Source organism: Taudactylus pleione, unplaced genomic scaffold (assembly GCF_031769625.1).
Source record: "Taudactylus pleione unplaced genomic scaffold, aTauple2 ptg000034l, whole genome shotgun sequence".
Taxonomy (NCBI): Eukaryota; Metazoa; Chordata; class Amphibia; order Anura; family Myobatrachidae; genus Taudactylus; species Taudactylus pleione.
Window position 1 is genome coordinate 2,065,944 of NW_028284436.1, and position 19,380 is coordinate 2,085,323.

A 19,380-nucleotide genomic window follows, 5' to 3' on the forward strand; every position below is an offset into this window, starting at 1 on the left:
GACGTTTCTTAACCACAGTCATCCAGTTGATTGAATGCTCTGAACAGAAATTAACTTGAGTGTTTCGCTGTAAAAGCTCTCTCGTCATTGCTGATGGTTCAGGTTTTGTCAGCTTAAAGTTACACCGACCCTTTTATTCTCCCCCATTTAGATGTGTCGAACACAAATAAATATTTTGATGAAGGTTTAAAAAGGTGAAGCTTATTGCAGGAACATTCTAAGCTCCTATAGTTTTTTTTAAATCAATAATAATATATATATTTATTTATTTTTTTAAGTTTTTACTGGGGGAGATTTATCAAATCTTGGAGAGAGATCGAGTACCAACCAATCAGCTCCTGTCTTTTTTTAACATTGACGTGCAGTCGGTGTCACAAGCAAGCCGCTACGCTGCCAATGCTTTGCGGGGTGAACGCCGGGCAAGCGTTCGCTGAAGTCTCCTCCTTCCTCCTGTTAGGATCTGTGGTTGCAGCATATGGTCTGCAGTTCCAGCCTTAGTTGCTACTGAGGCTCTGTATTAATTACTGCCTATCTGTGTGCAGTATCAGGTGCACACTAATTGATTCTCCTGTCTGTGCACAGCACGGTGGCACATTAGTCTGTCATTAGGGAGGCTTGCTCTGGTTGGGCCCTGTTTCTGTTAAATTCCAGCCAGTCCTTCACTCCATGCCGGTTATAGAGTTTAATGTGTCTCCAGTGGTATCAAGTCTCCTGTTGATCTGTCGAAGTTTCAGAGTCCAGTCCATTATTGTGTTTTCCCACTACAGTTTGATCCATCCAGGCGGCCCGGTCTGCATATCATCTGCTGTTGCCGCTTGTGTCATCTTGGCGGCATGGCATGTATTCCAGCTTCTAGGGTATGCTACCTAGTGTACCAGTGCCAATGTAAACTCGGCGACATAGGCCGAACTTCAGCGTCCGAAGTGACGCTCGCTGCCTAAAGGGGGGTATCCACTAGACGATAAAGTTGAACGATAACGATAAAATCGTTCGATAATCGTTTCAACATCGTTTGAAAATTTGGTCTTTTAGACATCTTTAAAGGTGCGTACACACTGGGCGAAATTACTGAGCGACTGCACGATTAAGACATCGCAATCGTGCACTTTTATGTCAGAAACGACCAGCGATTCGCACTCCCGCTGGTAGTTTCCAACATTGTCCATCGCCTGAACATGCAGCACAATCTGCCGATAACGACAGATTGGCATGTTCAGGAATGATGGAGAGTGCCTGCACTGAACGACTGATCGTTCAGTGCAGACACTACAGGGGATCAGGAACGACGGTACGATTATGATGTCGTAATCGTACTGTCTTTCCTGATCGCCTAGTATGTACGCACCTTTAGACATCTATCATCGCTCAAACATGCTGGTCAACCTGACAATATCGTCAGGTTCAGCATGTTTGCAGATGATTGATTGTGCCTGCACTGAACGACATATCGTTCAGTGTGGGCACCCTGCAGTGTAGTGAACGACTGAACGATAACGATATCGTTCAGTCTTTTCACTGTCGGGTAGTGGATACCCTCCTTTAGTGCTGAGATGCAGTGTCTCCTGTGTACCAAATGCCGGTGTTGCACTCCTTCCCCAACGCCAGCTGACAGACAAGCGGCGTCTCCAGTATAGGGGCTGGAGTGAAATAATTGTCAGCTTCACAGTCCTTCTCACCACTGTGGGAGCAAGCAGTAGGCACAAGTAATAGGCGGCTTCCGAAGTGCGGCACTGACAGTGGGGTCTGTACAATAATGGGCGGTTACTGTCCTGCCGAACATGGGCCGGACAGCGTACTGGGAGATGCAAAAATCCGTAAATGCTCTAACGTATTTCTTCCCATTAGGTATTTCTTCAAAGGGGTGTAGCAAGGAGGAGGTCTTACCTTCTTATGGGGTCTGTTCATGAAGTAGAGGGAAGCCCTATTTTACTGAAAACAGGGCTTTTCACTGCTTCGATCTATTCATGAAGCGGGTTACTGTGGGAAAGTCCATAACTTCTCCAGCGGCAGCCCTGCTCCATGGCTGGAGTGCTCCCCATGCACTAGTATGGGGAGAGCGATTCATAGAAGCACAAAAAGCTCAGCTTTCCGTTTCGCTTCGAATAGTCCATTCGCCATCTCAGGATGCGGAATGGATGCGTGTTAGGGGAGAACAGCAGTGAAGACGGCTGTCTCTCTGCCTTCTCCCATGTCTCTCCGCCCCCTTCATGGACAGCAGCCAATCAGAAGAGGCCAGGGCATTTTCCGCCATTTTCATATGCTGGGTCTCCTCTGAATTGTGACTGCCTACTGCCCGATCTGTCCCCGCTATAGCCCGGCCGTCATCACTGTATTATTAGTGAACTGACCAGAAATATGCATATGCCGGGTCACATCCTCCTAACTGCCCGGCGCCCCAGTGCACCCCCGACTATAGTTATGTGACCATGCATATGCCAAGTCAACCTCGCGTACTGACTGCCCGCTGCCCCCCGTCCCTACACCTGCCATCGCTAAGGTGACCCGGCATATGCCCCGTTTTCAGGGTTTTTACCGCATTTCCATATGTACTAAGGCCCGGCTGCACTATTATTGGTGCAGAGGGTAACGCCAGAAAAACCTGGCGTTACCCTATAGCAGCCTATGGGCTTCTTACCGCACCCTGCTCCCGATTGTTCGCCGCCACCCAGCGCTAGCCCCCACTCACCTGCTCTCCATGGTCGCTGGGCTGCGCTCCTCCTTGGTCCTCCGCCTCCTCCTAGTCTTCTTCCGGGTGCAGGGCGGAGGAGGAGGAGCCCAGGGCTTCCTGCACATGTAACCAGCAGGAAGCTCCCGGGGCTCGGGCTCGGAGCATTTATCGCAAGAGCTGCCCTTTGCGATACTAATCGCATATGGTTGCAGTGACTGGCGGAATGGTCACCGCAAGCTTAGTACATCCCGGCCTTAAACACTGGAGATGTACGCTAACCATCGGGTCCCCAGCCTGTAAAATGACAGGTTAGAAGCAGATTGGTTGGTACTTTATCTCTCTCCATGTTATTTCTCCTCGAGATTTGATAAATCTCCCCCATAGTATAGTATAGTAGGATGTGAAAGCAGCGGTGTACACATAAACGTCAATTAAGTTGATTTCTCACTGCCAGGTGTATGAAGAGTTGGCCGAACCATTCCAATGGTGCCAAAGCCAAACAAACATACTCCAGGGACAGTTCCTCCCTTGTTTAAACAAACCAGTCAGGATCTCCCTGGTCAATAACCAAAGCTCTCCATTCCCTAATAGTTGGGGAAACAGACAGAAAGGTCCGAGCTGTCAAAGCTTTGTACATCATACGTAGAGACAACAGGATAACATCATAAATTTCACAAGCTCCGATAGCCAAGTCGACATACAGAGTTTAGCTTGCCTACAGAGCCATTTATTTTATATCATTTACCTCTAATACCAATATTCACGTGCGTTTATTTTAGGGCATACTTGCCTACTTTTCAAAAAGCATTTCAGGGAGAGTGTGAAAGTAACAACTATGAGCGCGTAGGTAAAGTGGGCGTGTACTGCTACATCTGAGAGGCGTGTCATAAACCTGACTTACATCCAAATGTAAATGAGCCCCAAAGCAGTTAGTAAGATCTATTTGTTGATGAAAACACACTGATACTTTTCATAACATGCATGTAACCATAGGGATTATTATGCCTTATACCCAATGCAGGGAAATTATACTAATAATCTTATAATATAAAATATATTATATAAAATTTTTTATATAACCGCTACATAATGGGGGTAAGGTGCAATCAGGGAGATTACTAGACTCTTCAGGGAGACAGGGAGACTGCTGCTATGTCAGGGAGTCTCCCTGACAATGAGGGAGAGTTGGCAAGTATGTTTTAGGGATGTGCAGGTTCGGATTAGTTCGGATTTTCCCGCCAAAAATCGTGTCTCAGAAAGAGACAAAACATCATCATTCCTGGACAAGTCCATGAAACATGATGTTTGTCCATGAAAGATGATGTTTTACCTCTTTCTGAGACCTGATTTTGGTCAAAATCCAATCTTTGTGTGTGTGGACACTTGGCAAATGAGGAGATACTCCAGTAGTCTCCTTGGTGAGAGGAGACCACCAAGGAGACTACTGGAGTATCTCCTCATTTGCCAAGTGTCCACACACACAAAGATTGGATTTTGACCAACTTGGATCCATCTTCCTGGACTATTTTGTCTTCCTGGGGACACTTCCTGCACTTTTGTCCATCCTCAAAGATCAGGATTTTCCAACAGACCTTGCCGTACAGTTTGGAGGACTCCAAGTGCAGCATACCATTGTATGTCAATAGGAGCATCCTCCTATCGATATTAGGATCTGGTAACTATACCCTGGACATTTGAATTATACACTAAATCTGGTGTGTCACGATTTCATCCAGTGTCCTTGTTTTTGGACTTTATACATCTCTAATTATCCAAGTAACATTATTGTGCATTCTTTTCCCCAATATTTGGCATATACATTAACAGGAAGTGTGTTGATGTGGTCTGTACCTAATGTATACATTGGCTTGTTAACCATATGGGTTCTTATTGATTTTAGTGCTTAATATATATTTTTTTATTAAAGTGACCTATATGGTCTATATAATTTTAACAATATTTGTGACAGTGTTTGTGTTAAATTCATCAAAAAGCGCCACTTCATTTTATATATTGTTTGATTTCTATTGGGCCTGACTAGCCCTTTTCTAGTGGCAGCTAGAATTAACCACTCATTACAGCGCCTGTATCCAATCTTTTTGTATTTCTTTTGCATTTCCCAGACATGGTCGCATCTGATGTGCCAGTCAAGCGCCCTGTGCCTTCCAGCAACCGCCAGTCTCAAAAGGTATCTCCCGGTCCCTCTGCACCCTTGGCTCCTCCCTTAGTGTGTCCCGAACACTGTGGCCAGCGGTCATCGGGCAGCCCGATGGCACCCCCCAGCTGCCGCGGTAATGCGAAGGAGCCATCTGCTCCTGTGTAATCCCGGCGGCTGTTCCCTGCAGCCGCCGGGGCAATGTCATAAAAAGAGCCGGTGTGCTCCTGTCTATACCCGGCGGCTGCTCTTCTCTGCAGTTGGCGGGGTAGTGTGAAGAAGGAGCCATCTGCTCCTGTGTAATCCCGGCGGCTGTTCCCTGCAGCCGCCGGGGTAATGTCATAAAAAGAGCCGGTGTGCTCCTGTCTATACCCGGCGGCTGCTCTTCTCTGCAGTTGGCGGGGTAGTGTGAAGAAGGAGCCGTCTGCTCCTGTGTAATCCCAGCAGCTGTTCCCTGCAGCCGCTGAGGTAATGTGATAAAAGTAGTAGCTGTGCCACTATGAATACCGCCACCAATCCCACCCCACCCAACCGTGACTCTGAAGGTGGTCGGTCCCTAATTGCACTACAGAGGGGCAGGGATGGCAATCGACCATTGATGATTTACAAACCATCGATGGTTGACCACCGATGATCGATGGTTTGTCATCGATAGGAGAGAACCAATGGTTCTCTCCCATTGATGTCATAGAGCCTGTCGATGTAGGTTTTTTTTTTTATCTCTTCAGCGCCAGGACATGGAGCATAGCTTCTCCCCTGATGCAACCACACAAAGCCCCGCCCCCAACTGTGATTGATCTGCCGTCCCTTGAGTTAGAGAGCAGGGTTGACCATCGGTGAGCTAAACCATCAATGGTTCCCCATTGATTGTTTCATACCATCGATGTTAGCCGACAATGGTACCATCGATGGTGAATCTACCGATGGCCATCCCTACATATCAGTTTGAAGTTCAAATTGATGTACAGTATACAATAGAAATAAAAAATATATATATATAATTATGTATATTTTTTTTTATAAAATTGTGTTGGATAATTGTTAAATAGAAATTGACAGGTTTTTTTATGATTGAATTAGGTCAAGAACATCTAAGTAGTTTTTAAAATAAATATTAGCCAGTTAAGTGGTTAAACATCTGTTACAACAGAGCGCTCAGTTAATGTGTTAAAGTGGAGAGTGGCAAAACCTGCTTCTTTCTGTATTGAGTAGTTGGCACAGACTATCTCTATGCTTAGAAATTACACAGCAATTTACTAATTTAACTAATTGTACCTTTCTTTGTCAGGCCTGGAAAGCGAAGGTTGTGCTGATATTTGGCTCTGCAAATTGGCAATAAAGAATAGTATAACTTTCCTCTGGAACACGTAGGTCTGTTTTTAGAATCACTGGCCAGGGGGTTAACGTTCCTTTGCATGAGACTGGGGTGGGCCTATATAAGGTTAATTTCACTATTTCTTGACGGTCAGAGCCCCATGCCAGTGGATGTCTATTTGTTATATTGAAGGTGCCAACTATGTGTTATCTTCAGCAAATAAGAGACCATCTTTTGATAATAGTTTAAGATGATCACAGACCTGCCGACCTTGAAATGCGCGGTCATGCACTATTATATAGAATTTATATCAATGGTGAAAGGGTAACGGGGCCACTCACTATATAAATTATCAAGGAGGGATGTGGATGACCAAAAGACTGACTAGTGCATCCATTGTGCAGTCCTGGGTTGTATCCAAGGACAACATAAATAGCTGTTTGACAATCATACTGGAGCACAGAAAATAGCTACACACGCGCATATATATATATACACATATATACAAAAACGGAGGCACTCTTTGTGATGCTTCCCTGTTGTACCGCATCCATTAAGATCCCATCCAACTTTTTCTTCATTGGGACCTTTTGGCCCGCTGGTTTACAGGTGCGTTCTGATTTTTTAATCAATGTATGTTGTATTGTGGGTATATAAGGGGGTGTGATGTGGTGTTTATTACTGCTGTATGTCCCTGACGACGGGAGGGAATCCCGAAACGTAACGTAGGATTAAAGGACTTTTATCATTACATAGCTCAGTCTCGCTGAGTGCCTCCGTTTTTGGATCTATACGTTTTGGGTCATTTGCCCTGGAGGGCACCGGAGCAATACACGTTGGTGGTTGGAGTGCCGGGCCAATTTGGATGTTTGTGTATATATATATATATATTAGGGATGTGCAGGCTCGGATAGGTTCGAGTTTGCACGTGGAGTTCGGATTTTTCCCTCCAAAAAAACGGAACTCAGAACGAGGCAAAACGTCATCTTACATGGACGAACATCATCATTCCTGGTCTTTTGTCCAGGAATGATGATGTTCGTCCATGTAAGATGACGTTTTGCCTCGTTCTGAGTTCCGTTTTTTTGGAGGGAAAAATCCGAACTCCACGTGCAAACTCGAACCTATCCGAGCCTGCACATCCCTAATATATATATATATATATATATATATATATATATATATATATATATATATATATATAACATTTTCTTTAGTAGGTCTTATTATTTAGAAGCTGCAAACAGGAACGCCAATCCGGGCGTTAGCACAGAGCACAGAGCCAGGCAGGAAATCAATGCAGCTTTCGGTCATGGAAGACCATGTTTGCACAGAGCACATATGAAAGACCTGGCCAGGATGACAGGGTTATGCCTATGAAAAGAACACTGTAGTCAGCCGTTATTTCGGATGGTCTAATCTGGGTTTATACATTTGTTTTGGGAGCAGCTGTAGGAAAGGATGAAGCACAGCACATTTACCTTCCTCTTCTCCACTCCAACATCAATGACAAAGTGAACGTTGCTCATCCAGATCAGGGACTCGCCAAGGCTGGTCGTTAGCACCACTCTCCTCCTGTTGTCGCTGGTGCCGTATTCCAGCCCCTCGTACGGCAGGTAGTGTGGGAGACTTTGGTGAGGATAGAGCGCAATGGGAAGCAATTCGCCTAACTCCGGGTTGGTGTGCAAGGCTTCCTGGTGGATCATCTCGTAGGCCTTTCTTATTTCCTAGGTAGAATTTACACACCATGAGAAATCATACAACACAAGCAGATTCCTTTGTAGACTTCAGTGTTGCCTGAGGATTCACAGTTCCTCAATTCAGAAATAAAAGACAGATTTCTTTCTTCCCAATATAGAATAAACCAGTTTTGGAGTTCTAGAAGATTTCCAAGGATTTCCCCTTTGTGCTTTAAAAATAGGTAATGGCGGCTCAGCTACAGCCTGTGGTACCCGACTGTTTGATGTGTCAAAAAAAATGTCTTATTAATACAATTCATTTCAGATTTGGATCCATGTAATGTAATGAAACACAACACTGCACTAAGTAACCATAGAACGCAACAATTTAGTGCACTGGCTTCTCCCATTCGGTGACATTGGCACATGGTTTAAGTTGGCCCCTCCCATTCTGTGACATCAGTAAGAGATGACTGACCAGGTGCCAGAATTGCCCCCTACTCGCTGGGTATACACTTTAACGACTGATTGTTAAACAGACCTATACACCATCGGAGCGACTAATGGTAAGCTATGCTCACTTACCAATCAGCTGCTCGATATGTCTGGGCTGACATCACAGCTGGGCCGGCATGACATTTGCCCGCCCAGTTGGGATGTCAGTGTCAGCAGTCCCTGCAGAAAGTGTACGGGCAGGCGGTGGATCCCCCGTACACACATGCAGATGTACCAATATATCGGCATCGGCTGTGCTGCAGGACGACCTACTATGTCTGTGGACAACGTCGTTCACAGACATATCGACTGCTGCACATCGATGAAATGAGCAATATATCGCCAAGTGTGTACCTAGGTCATTGAGCAACACTTATTACTCAGTGGCTAGTGGTTAATACAGACAACCATTAAGATTAATTTGCTTGCTTTGCTAATCTTTTTAGCGTGATTATTAATGAGCGGCAACTTACGTGGTGAAGTTGGGGTGGCGAAATCGGGAAAGGAGACCCAAGGGATTGTCTGCTGAATAAACTGGTACCACTGCACTATTTTTAAATGAACTTATTTACATCTATACTACTACACCCGAAATGCTTTGGCTTTTAAAGCCACAACAAACGAAAAAAACCCTTTTCTTTACCCAATTTATGGTAACAAGGTTTCTCAGAATACAAACACTTTAAACTACAAGCAGACATGGTCAGATCTCCATGCACACAGCTTCTCCGGAGAACGTGGCAGTAAGCGTTGAAAACTTCTTAATGGCAACACAAACTTGCGCTGACAAATTCTGTACTGTGCCGGCATCAATTAATGTCTGTTTATTTAGCTCAGTGTAATTGGTTCTGCAAAGCAGTAGCCAGATCATTGAAAACATAGACAGCGCCCAGTCCACGCACACCCACTTACTTGCTCACAGGCCAGGAATACAACAATGTCCCCTTTCTCTTGACTTTGATGGATCTCAAACAGAAGCCTTAACGCCGCGAGGAAATAGTCTCTTTCAACGCCTGACGTGTATACTGCTTCTGCGGAGTAGCTGCCTTCAGCCTCGATGAGGGGAACATTTCCATAGTAAGAAACTAGTTTACTGGACAGTTCAGGAGAGGTGATTATCACCACTTTCAGGTCTGGCCTCGACAACAAGATGTCTTTGAGGAAAGCCAGGAGAACGTCTGTTGACACCGACCGTTCGTAAACATCATCGATAATGACTACTCCATAGCAGGACAAAAGTGGGCTGGACATCATTTCTCTCAGTAACATCTCATCAGTGCAATATCTGCAACAGACACGCACACAATTAGCACATGGTCCCATCGCTAGATATGTAAATTTGGAGAATTTGCATTTTATGCGTGTAACGAGAGATTACAGCGCCAATTTAGGTACAAGTCCTCGTAGTTTATATTTAAATATATTTTATCTCACACTTATATATTCTTTGAACATACAGAGATGAACAACGGGTTAACATGCACTCCCCAGAATTATGGGTGTCAGCTCAACCAGTAAAAACATGTATCAGTGGTAATCTGCTACATACACAAAAATGCGACTATTGGAACTGGAATAGAGCGCCTCATGTGCTTATATACACTTAAATATATGTATATATGTAAAAATTTATAATATTTATAAATCAAAAGTGCTTTAAAGTGCTAAGTGCAAAGGAAAAAATAAATATAATTCATTCAGAGAAATCTCAATCGAGAAAACAATTAGAAGCGGTATATATCAATTAGATTTCATAAACCTGTGCAATAGTGCATTAATGATAAAATTATGAAAGTGCAAAAGTGCTCATTAAGAATGTAAATATCAATTTTAATCAAAACCAACAATAGTATCCTTCTACATATAGGATACGATACATATAAAATACATAAAAATCCACAAATAAGAGTACATATATATACAAAAAGATGGCGTAAAATTGTCAGAATAAATAAGGATAAAAAATGGCCTATCTGATTTTAAAAAATTGCAAGTTCATGAATGGGTAGAGATTTAGGAGCCTCCAATGCGTTTCGTCCGTATCTTGGACTTCTATAAGGGATAACTGGGCTCCTGTGGGGTATCCAGTGTATATATATATATATATATATATATATATATATATATATATATATATATATATATATATGTCTTGCATACATTGTACAGTCTTGATAAATGAACTGGTTAGCAGGGATTATACATAGGTCTTAACAGGAAACCTCAGCTGAGCAGTAATCTAGGGCAAGGGATATTCATTATCAAAAAACATTATAAGCACTCCTTTTCCAGCGCGGCAGCCATTTTGTTCACTTCAGAGTTTTCACTACCAACAAGCAGTTAATACAAAAGATTATATGAGCTGAACTACAATTCATGAGAATGCCGCCTATAAATTCACTATTTGTCAAAAATCAGACATGTGAGAAGTTTCAGACTAGATACAGCACATTCTGCTCAAAGATGGTGAGGGAAGAGATCTAGGTTCGCACTCAGCACTTCCTGAGTAATGTGGCAGCAATATTTCAGTGAAGGTTAATTGGAGAGATTTCATGTTTGGGGATTTCATGAGACATTCCCAAATATTGTGGTGGATCGTACAGGACAAGCCCAGTGTCATTATTGGAGCACAGCAATGACTACCACCACACCTTTACTTGTACTACGATCAATAAAGACGTATAATTGCTGTCAGTAGCTCCTTAACGTCCACTGGCTCTCGCTGGTCTTTCCAAAATGACCAACTCTCCAATAAAGGTTTTAACAACATGGATAGAAAATAAAAGCCTGCATGTATTAATGTGAATGATGACTGCTTTGAAAACATGGAATGGTTTGTGGAGTGATCTGAGGCGGGGCATTACCCCCTAGTAACACATCCCCTACAGCAGTACTTCCCAAACTTTCTTGGATCATGGCGCCCTAGAGTATCAGCATTTTTTCCAACGCACCCCTAGATCAAAAGTTTCTTACTGAGAAATTCAGCAACAATTATAACATTAATTAAATTGTGCTTATAGGTCATCCTTTTGTTGAGCTGTGCGGAGGTGGACAGGATTGCGGTTCTGTTTGTCCACATAATTTATGACTGCAAACACTGGTTTTGCCTATCACATTGACCATAAATAATGTGATTGGTCTTGGGCCACCAAGCCGTGGCACCAGAGCCGTAACTAGGTTTTTTGGTGCCCTGTGCCAGAAAGAGCATTGGCACCCCCCTCATTTTTAAAAGGGACATAATGCACCCAAAAAAGGGCCATGGCTTCATGGGGAAGGGCCAGGGAAGAGATAGGAGAGGCCAGGAGATGCTGGGGATGAAATAAGAGGAAGTTACAAGTGAGAATGATAATAAACAGAAATTTGACAGGCCCAAACAGCGCCCCCTGACCTGTGGTGCCCTGTGCGATGGCACCGTCCGCACTACCCTAGCTACGGCCCTGCGTGGCACCCCTGCAACTGCCCCATGGCACCCCAGACTGCCACAGCACCCAGTTTGGGATTCACTGCCCAACACTGCAAAGTGTATATCAATGCAACGCAGCTGAAAAACACCAACCAAGTTACACTGTGCTGCTTTAGTAAACGGCCACATATATATCACACTTGCCGACAATCAGCTCCAGCCTTCCAGGAGGGAGCTGATTGTCGGCTAATAGCGGGGGGCGGGGCCGGGCATTGGGGGTGGAGCCGGGGTGGCCATTTTGGGTCACACTGGGGGCGGAGCCGCACGATCGCGTCATCATGACTCCGCCCCCTCTTCACAATGCCGTGATTTTCGGCATTGTGAAGCAGGGGGCGGGGCCACGATGACGCGATTCTGCGTGCATCGTGTCACCGGGCCCCCCACTGCGGGGATTTCTGTTTGTTTTCAGGGGGGAGGTGGGGGAGGGTGTGAGACTTCCGGGAGGCTTGCCTGCCTTTCCGGGGAGCCGGGAGCGGCACCCGAAAATCGGGAGGCTCCCGGCCAAATCGGGAGGGTAGGCAAGCCTGATATATATATTTGTGCATGGTCTCCACTGGACTGAAGTTGTGTAGCTGCATTGCTACGTTTTAAATCGGCCATTTGCAGGGTTAAAGATTTCAGTTTACATCTAGGTAACGGCACAGAGTTTCAGGACTTTGTACCGTGACAGCATGGGCCTAATAAAATTCTGCTCCCGTGGCTATTTTCTTATGCTGACATGTTAAAGAACTCATTATCTAAACTTATTGTCCTTTAAAAAAGGTTGCACAATTTTACAATGACTTGTCACAGGGAGCCGCAGACAAAATGGAATTGCGACCTGGTGTCACAGCAGTCACTAGACCTTCGTCTTCTCTGACGCCGTGACATTTACAGAAAGCCAGCTCAGGGACCTATTGGGAAAATGCTAGACAGGGCAACGCAATTATGCCAATACGGATAAAATAACAAGCTCGTCTGCCATGGAAGAGCAGCACTTTCTTCCTGTTAGTGTAATATAGTAAATAATTCACTTTATTTATTAATACCTAAACGGTCTTTGGTTCAGTAGACTTCTCCAAAGGATGAATCAGCAGCTTTATATCATATATCTAAGCATTAACGGAACTAAACCTGAAAAAATTGTTTTGCATTAAAGGGAAGGGTGGACGGAACAGTTTTGCTTTTCTTCAAATCTTATAATCCAAAGTTTGCTTAATCGCTGTGATAAATAATGCTAGTACTACAGCATTCTGTTTGATTGTCCCCATTCTGTATTATAGAAATGACTTTGCTTGCAGGATATCCAGCACAGTAATCAATAATATCAATGTTCGTAAAAGTGGAGGCTGAATAACTGCTGTAAATAAGTGGTTGCATATTATTCTGCTAAGATTTCATCCATCCTACAATGAATGATTACTTAGGGGCGGATTGTGAGCCGCACGCAATGTGGCTGTAGTTACTGGCAACCGCGGATGCAGAATTTGCTACTTTATACTAATGCGAGATTCCGTAGGGCTAATGCAAAGCTTAATGCGCCTGCAAGTCCACACCCATGCCTTCCATTGACGTTGTATTTGCACTTGAACCAGCCCCATGCTAGGTGCGAGAAACAGGCCCACGATACCACTACAAGACGGGGGGATTCCCATTGTTGCTGCTGAGTTGCCGCCATGGAACATCCAAAGTCACGGAAAGACAGATCTGGCCGAGTGCCGTACAACTCAAATTAGGACAGACGTGCGCAAAGATGCGTAAATGTGCTGAATGCTAAAACTTGCCGTCATTCTCAGCGCGCATTCGCACCAGCCCTACATGCATTGAAAGAGATGCATCTGAAAGCAGACGGATCTCTACCTACGGATCTCTGCCTGCGCACGACTCTCCGTAGATCGAAATTCCATCTGCACGTCTACAACGTGCCCTCGATCAACTAATCCTGAGTGCGAACGCCTGGTTACCACTTAGTTACGCACATTCAGCCACAAGTGGAGATGCGACTGTGATGAACGCACCAAATGGACTCGCATTCAAGTCCGAGTCGGCCCTGGAGATTTACAAAATTGACTTCTATGGATTTGGAAAAGAAACTGTAAAGCTGGGTACACACTAGGCATTATATTGGGCGTTTAATTGAACGGCCGATATATCGTGGCGCACCGGCGGGTGTGTACCAGCGATATGTCTGTGAACAACATCGTTCTAAGACAAATGGCGTCGCTGATAGATCAGCCGATGGCCTGTACACTTGCTGCAGAGGCTGCCGGTGACGGACATCACAAATGGGCGGGCACATGTAAATGCTCGCCCAGCTGAGACGTCAGGCACTACACATCGGGCCGACGATAGTAAAGTGTGTATGCGCTTACCTATCGCCAGCTAGGACGGCGGATCAGCCGGACGGGCGATCCGTCGTCCTAGTGTGCACCCAGCTTAACCCTGCATTTACATATAAGCTTATCTATCAAAGGGAAACAAGATTATTTGTAATTGGGCTTTTGGCCTGCGTTGCTGACTAGGGTGGTGAACAGCTGGCCTTCACTTCGCACATGCGTGACCTGGATGCTAATGGCGAACACTTTTATTACTCGCTATGACTTCCTCATGTTTGTCTGTGTCAAATTTCACTAAATTACGTCAATTACTTTAAAAGTTATAAGAAAAACTTTGGGGCCAATAGCGAGTGATACACCCTGTATTATTGTTCCGTATACCGGGGCGCTTTAAGGATAAACTTGATGAGGCTAATATAGTATAGTTAAATTGATCTACTTTATACTGGTGCTGATCTTGCAACTTACAACATGTGGATGGGACTGGCACTAACATTAAAGCTATGACAATACATTGTATCTAAGGCCCCCCATTGACACGTCTATTATAATAAAGCTCCAGCGTGCATTGTTACAGATCTGTTAATGTTAATTGCTGCAACGCTTCTAACCCCTCCCGGGCATCCTCCACCGTTTGATAGATTGGACGGACTCTCCTCAGCCCCTCTGTCATAGACTCTAGCTGTTCTGTCTCATTGATTTGCTGACCGTAAAGACTTTTCCCTTTCAGCCTTCCTTCTACGAATGAACTGACAGCTGCACAAGATCAGAGGGATTAAGTGGAAGCAGTGCACGAACCTTAAGATGGTCTCGTTTGTACAACAGTTCTCAAAAGGCACGATGTAGCCCACTTCATGTCCGATGTTGACGTCCATTTCATCTGCCACCCTCATGGCCAGCCAGACGGCGGTCTGCTTCTGCACCTGAGTGCACACCACTGTCCCGTGCCGATGGTGAACGGACAGGCAGAATTCTGCGCACCACTGAGGGATCTGCAAAGGGAAGAATAGAGATGTGCGGCGTGTCACTGCAAATCAGCGGAGATGCACCAGGGTTAAACGGTGGAGCCTAAACCTGTAACAGTTGTTTCATTCTAATATGACTGGGCCAGTGACAACTGAACAGGGAAATAAAGGACTATTAACTGGCAGGTCACAACAGATGGCCGGGCCAGGAATATATTACAGGGTCAGGGAACAGACAGACGTGAGTTTAGGAAAACTCTCTCAATGAGCTCTGGGAGGCAAAGTACACAGCTAAGGTGGTGATGGGTCTAAACTGAAGGGAAACTAGGACCGATGTCATTTCTAAGCAGACCAACCTTGATTTATGCCAGAATACCAGAACGGGAAGGACAGCATCGACAATATAAGCAGTTACACAAGCACTTACAATAAGAAAATCATTTCCTTGAAAGTCGGTCTTAAGTCACAAAAGTGGCGTTTTAACGGACAAAAAAAAAACTGTGTTCGTCTAGGATCTTAGCACCCGATTGTAATCAGTCTGCAACTCCTGTGCGCCTGGGATGTCTCCCAAACTTTGAAGTGCAGGCGATTAGACCATTAGGATGCCAACAGCAGCACAAATGATTTCAGCACGTATGCTAATCTTGTGGACGGTGGTTCAAATTCAGAACATGGGGCTAGCATAACCAAACTTCTTCAGATCAGCAAACTTGTTCAGAATATGAAGTAAACTAATTTAACACTTAAATTACTACTGCGTATTAATGTAATGCTTTAGTAAACGGTACACACTAATGTAACACTTTTCTGTATCGTCTCATTCCTTCCTAATTGAACACTTTTCAGTGTCCTCACTGTCTGGTGGATAGAGGAGACATGCCTGCAGAGGACCCGGATCCAGTGGCGTCCCTCCCCATGGTGACAATACATGGAAATAAGACAAGTGTAAAAAATGAAAAGCAACTAACAAGATGAATAAAATCGCTCAACGTTTTACTCATCCTGCCCAGGAAAGTACCAGACGAGGAAGCCATCTTGGGCACACTACATCGGTTACAGTGGCCCAGATGAGTCATTTGTAGATGTGTAATGTACTTGCACACTAGAAATACAAGGAATGGTATCAAAGAGAGTAAGCTAATTTGACTTCCAGGGCTGACTGTTGATCAATAGGTGTAGCTAGCTTCCCTTCTCTCACTTAATGTGCCGCTATAACGCTTCCCGCTTCGCCTCTTTACCGAGGCGAAGCAGGAAGCACTACCGATGAGATGTATAAACATCTCATCGGCCGGAGAGGGGGAGCGTTAACTCCTCCCTCCGGCACTACCCGCTAGAGACAGCAGCGCATCAGCCTAGTACTGATGCGCTGTGTCTCTGTCCCGGCCGGCTCCATTGAGCATGCGCGGGATCTCGCAAGTATTGCGAGATCCCCGCGTGGAGCCCTGGAGCCGGCAGCCGGATAGGCTAGAGCCAGGCTGTAGCTGTCGATAACGTCAGCTACAGCCGGCCGAACGGTCATGCGTTATGACCGTTCGTACATGGCCCTGCCGTCGGCGCTGCTATCTTGTAGATAGCAGCGCCGATAATGACAGGGGCGCATAGCGCCCCTGTCATTTACCGCCCACACCCCCGATCATACATCGGGAAGAAGCGGTATCAGCGCACATAACGTGCGCTGATACCGCTTCTGGGCTTCGTACATCTCCCCCAATGCCTGCTATGTGTGGACTTCCTTCCTCAATCAGCATTCTGAGTGACTCTTAGGGGTCTAGTTACTAAGCAGTGTCAGGAGACAGAGTGAAAAGTGATAAGGTGCCAGCCAATCAGCTCCCAACTGTTATCTCACAGGCTGTGTTTGAAAAATGACAGTTGGGAGCTGATTGGCTGGTACCGTATCACTTTTCACTCTGTCTCCTAACACTGCTTAGTAAATAAACACCTTATTTCGGATTTTATATTGACCCCGCACATCTAATTTGGGCCTTCTGGCAACTCTGTGGTGAAAGTTTTCTTTCATGCGCCAAACTAAGTTTGGATAGTGTGATAGGAATTTAATATAAAATGGACAGCTTTCACTAGATCCATGGGGACCTTGGTCATCTAAACCTGCCTCATTATTGGTCTGATAAAATCACGTCATGTCATTATTTTTTTTTTTTTAAATTTAGTATTTTTTTATTGAAATGTTGAAATACACCCTAACAAAATAAAAAATACAATATAATAATAAAGTCGGCATACATAAAATACAACTTAATACAATATAAAATAAACAATAACAATCAAATAAAAATATAGATAAAATAGAAATCATACGTATAGCAAAAACCAGAACAATATCTTGTCAATAGACTATCCATAACAATTTCATGCTGACTATGGGAAATGCTCAGCAAGGGCCAAGTGATACGGCATTGAACAGGAGTACTCATACTGGAATACCACTATTGATGCACCTCACCCACAGGTTTTCAGTTTGCATGGAAGATTGACAAGTGAGGGGCATAAACGGCCGCGCAACCTGTAGTCCTGATAATGCAAACTATCAATTCACTAGAAGTCAGTGCCTCGTGTTTTCAATGATGACACTATTTCCTAATGAGTCGACATGCAGTTAACAGGTATACTTCTCTTTTTGACCTTATAAAGTGTTGGGCGTTCTCGCTCAGCAGGCAGCATAGCCTGTGCAAATATAAACAGACAGTGCAAATACTTTGCTATAGTTTCCTCCAAACTCGCTTTGCAAACACAGGACAGGTAGAGACAGAGAGAGACACACTGAATGCACGAATATCAAATTGCAAGCATCATGGAAAAACTACAATGCCAACAAAATGCAATTTCACTATAAACCAATATAATTTGATTAGAAAACCATTAGGAGACAATGAAAAAATATAGCATCCAATCAGTCATCTGCTTTCATTTTCTAAGTTACATTAGAGAAATGACAGTTAAAATCTGATTTGTAGTTATGGCCAACATCATCTTTCACTTTAGCAACCAACAGAATATTCATTATAAATATTTTGCTACCCATTAGGTAGCATGACATGTCACAGTGGGTGAAGGGAGGTACGGCCGCTACCCATTAGGAGACAAGCCCATGTCACAGTGGGTGAAGGGGCCTGAGGCAGGGTGGTTACCCTTTAGGGAGTATGTCTATGTCACAGTGGATGACTACACAAAAGGGGCATACCCATGTCATAGTGGGTGAAGAGGCTGGGGGCATGGCCGCTAGCCGTTAGGGCGCATGCCTATGTCACTGGGTGTGAAGGGGCCACTACCCACAAGGGGCATGCCTATGTCACAGCATGTGAGTGTGTGAAGGGGCATAGCTGCTATCCAGTAGGGCGCATGCCCATATAACAAGATAATGGGGACATGGCCGCTACCCATTAGGAAACATGCCCATGCCACAGTGGGTGAATGGGAGGATGGCTGCTATCCATTAGGGGACATGTCCATGTCACAGTGTATGAAGGGGAGCATGGTCACTACGTATTAGGGGACATGCCCATGTCACAGTGGGTGAAGGTAGGCATGGTCGCTACCCATCAGGGGACATGCCCATGTCACAGTGGGTGAAGGTAGGCATGGTCGCTACCTATTAGGGGACATGCACATGTCACAATGGGTGAACGTAGGTATGGCCGCTACCTATTAGGGGACATGCCCATGTCACAGTGGGTGAAGGTTGGCATGGTTGCTACCTATTAGGGGACATGCCCATGTCACAGTGGGTGAAGGTAGGCATGGTTGCTACCTATTAGTGGACATGTCCATGTCACAGTGGGTGAAGGGAGGTATGGCCACTACCCATTAGGAGACAAGCCCATGTCGCAGTGGGTGAAGGGGCCTGAGGCAGGATGGTTACCCTTTAGGGAGTATGTCTATGTCACAGTAGGTGAAAACTCAAAAGGGGCATACCCATGTCATAGTGGGTGAAGAGGCTGGCGGCATGGCCGCTAGCCTTTAGGGCGCATGCCTATGTCACTGGGTGTGAAGGGGCCACTACCCACAAGGGGCATGCCTATGTCACAGCATGTGAGTGTGTGAAGGGGCATAGCGGCTACCCAGTAGGGCACATGCCAATATAACAGAAGATAATGGGGACATGGCCGCTACCCATTAGGAAACATGCCCATGCCACAGTGGGTGAATGGGAGGATGGCTGCTATCCATTAGGGGACATGTCCATGTCACAGTGTGTGAAGGGGAGCATGGTCGCTACGTATTAGGGGACATGCCCATGTCACAGTGGGTGAAGGTAGGCATGGTCGACTCACTACCTATTAGGGGACATGCTCATGTCACAGTGGGTG

At 45.1% G+C, this 19,380-nt stretch overlaps 1 protein-coding gene across 1 annotated transcript in view; it reads right to left on the reverse strand.

Moving 5' to 3' along the window:
- The window catches only part of DHX32 (DEAH-box helicase 32 (putative)), a 105,237-nt gene that overhangs the window by 47,967 nt on the left and 37,890 nt on the right, over positions 1-19,380 (reverse strand). Inside the window, exons 3-5 of the mRNA XM_088452196.1 lie at positions 14,889-15,082; positions 9,225-9,597; positions 7,620-7,865 (exon numbers count right to left, since the gene is read on the reverse strand). Coding sequence (XP_088308322.1) covers positions 7,620-7,865; positions 9,225-9,597; positions 14,889-15,082 — 813 coding nt within the window. The remainder of the gene's footprint in view (positions 1-7,619; positions 7,866-9,224; positions 9,598-14,888; positions 15,083-19,380) is intronic.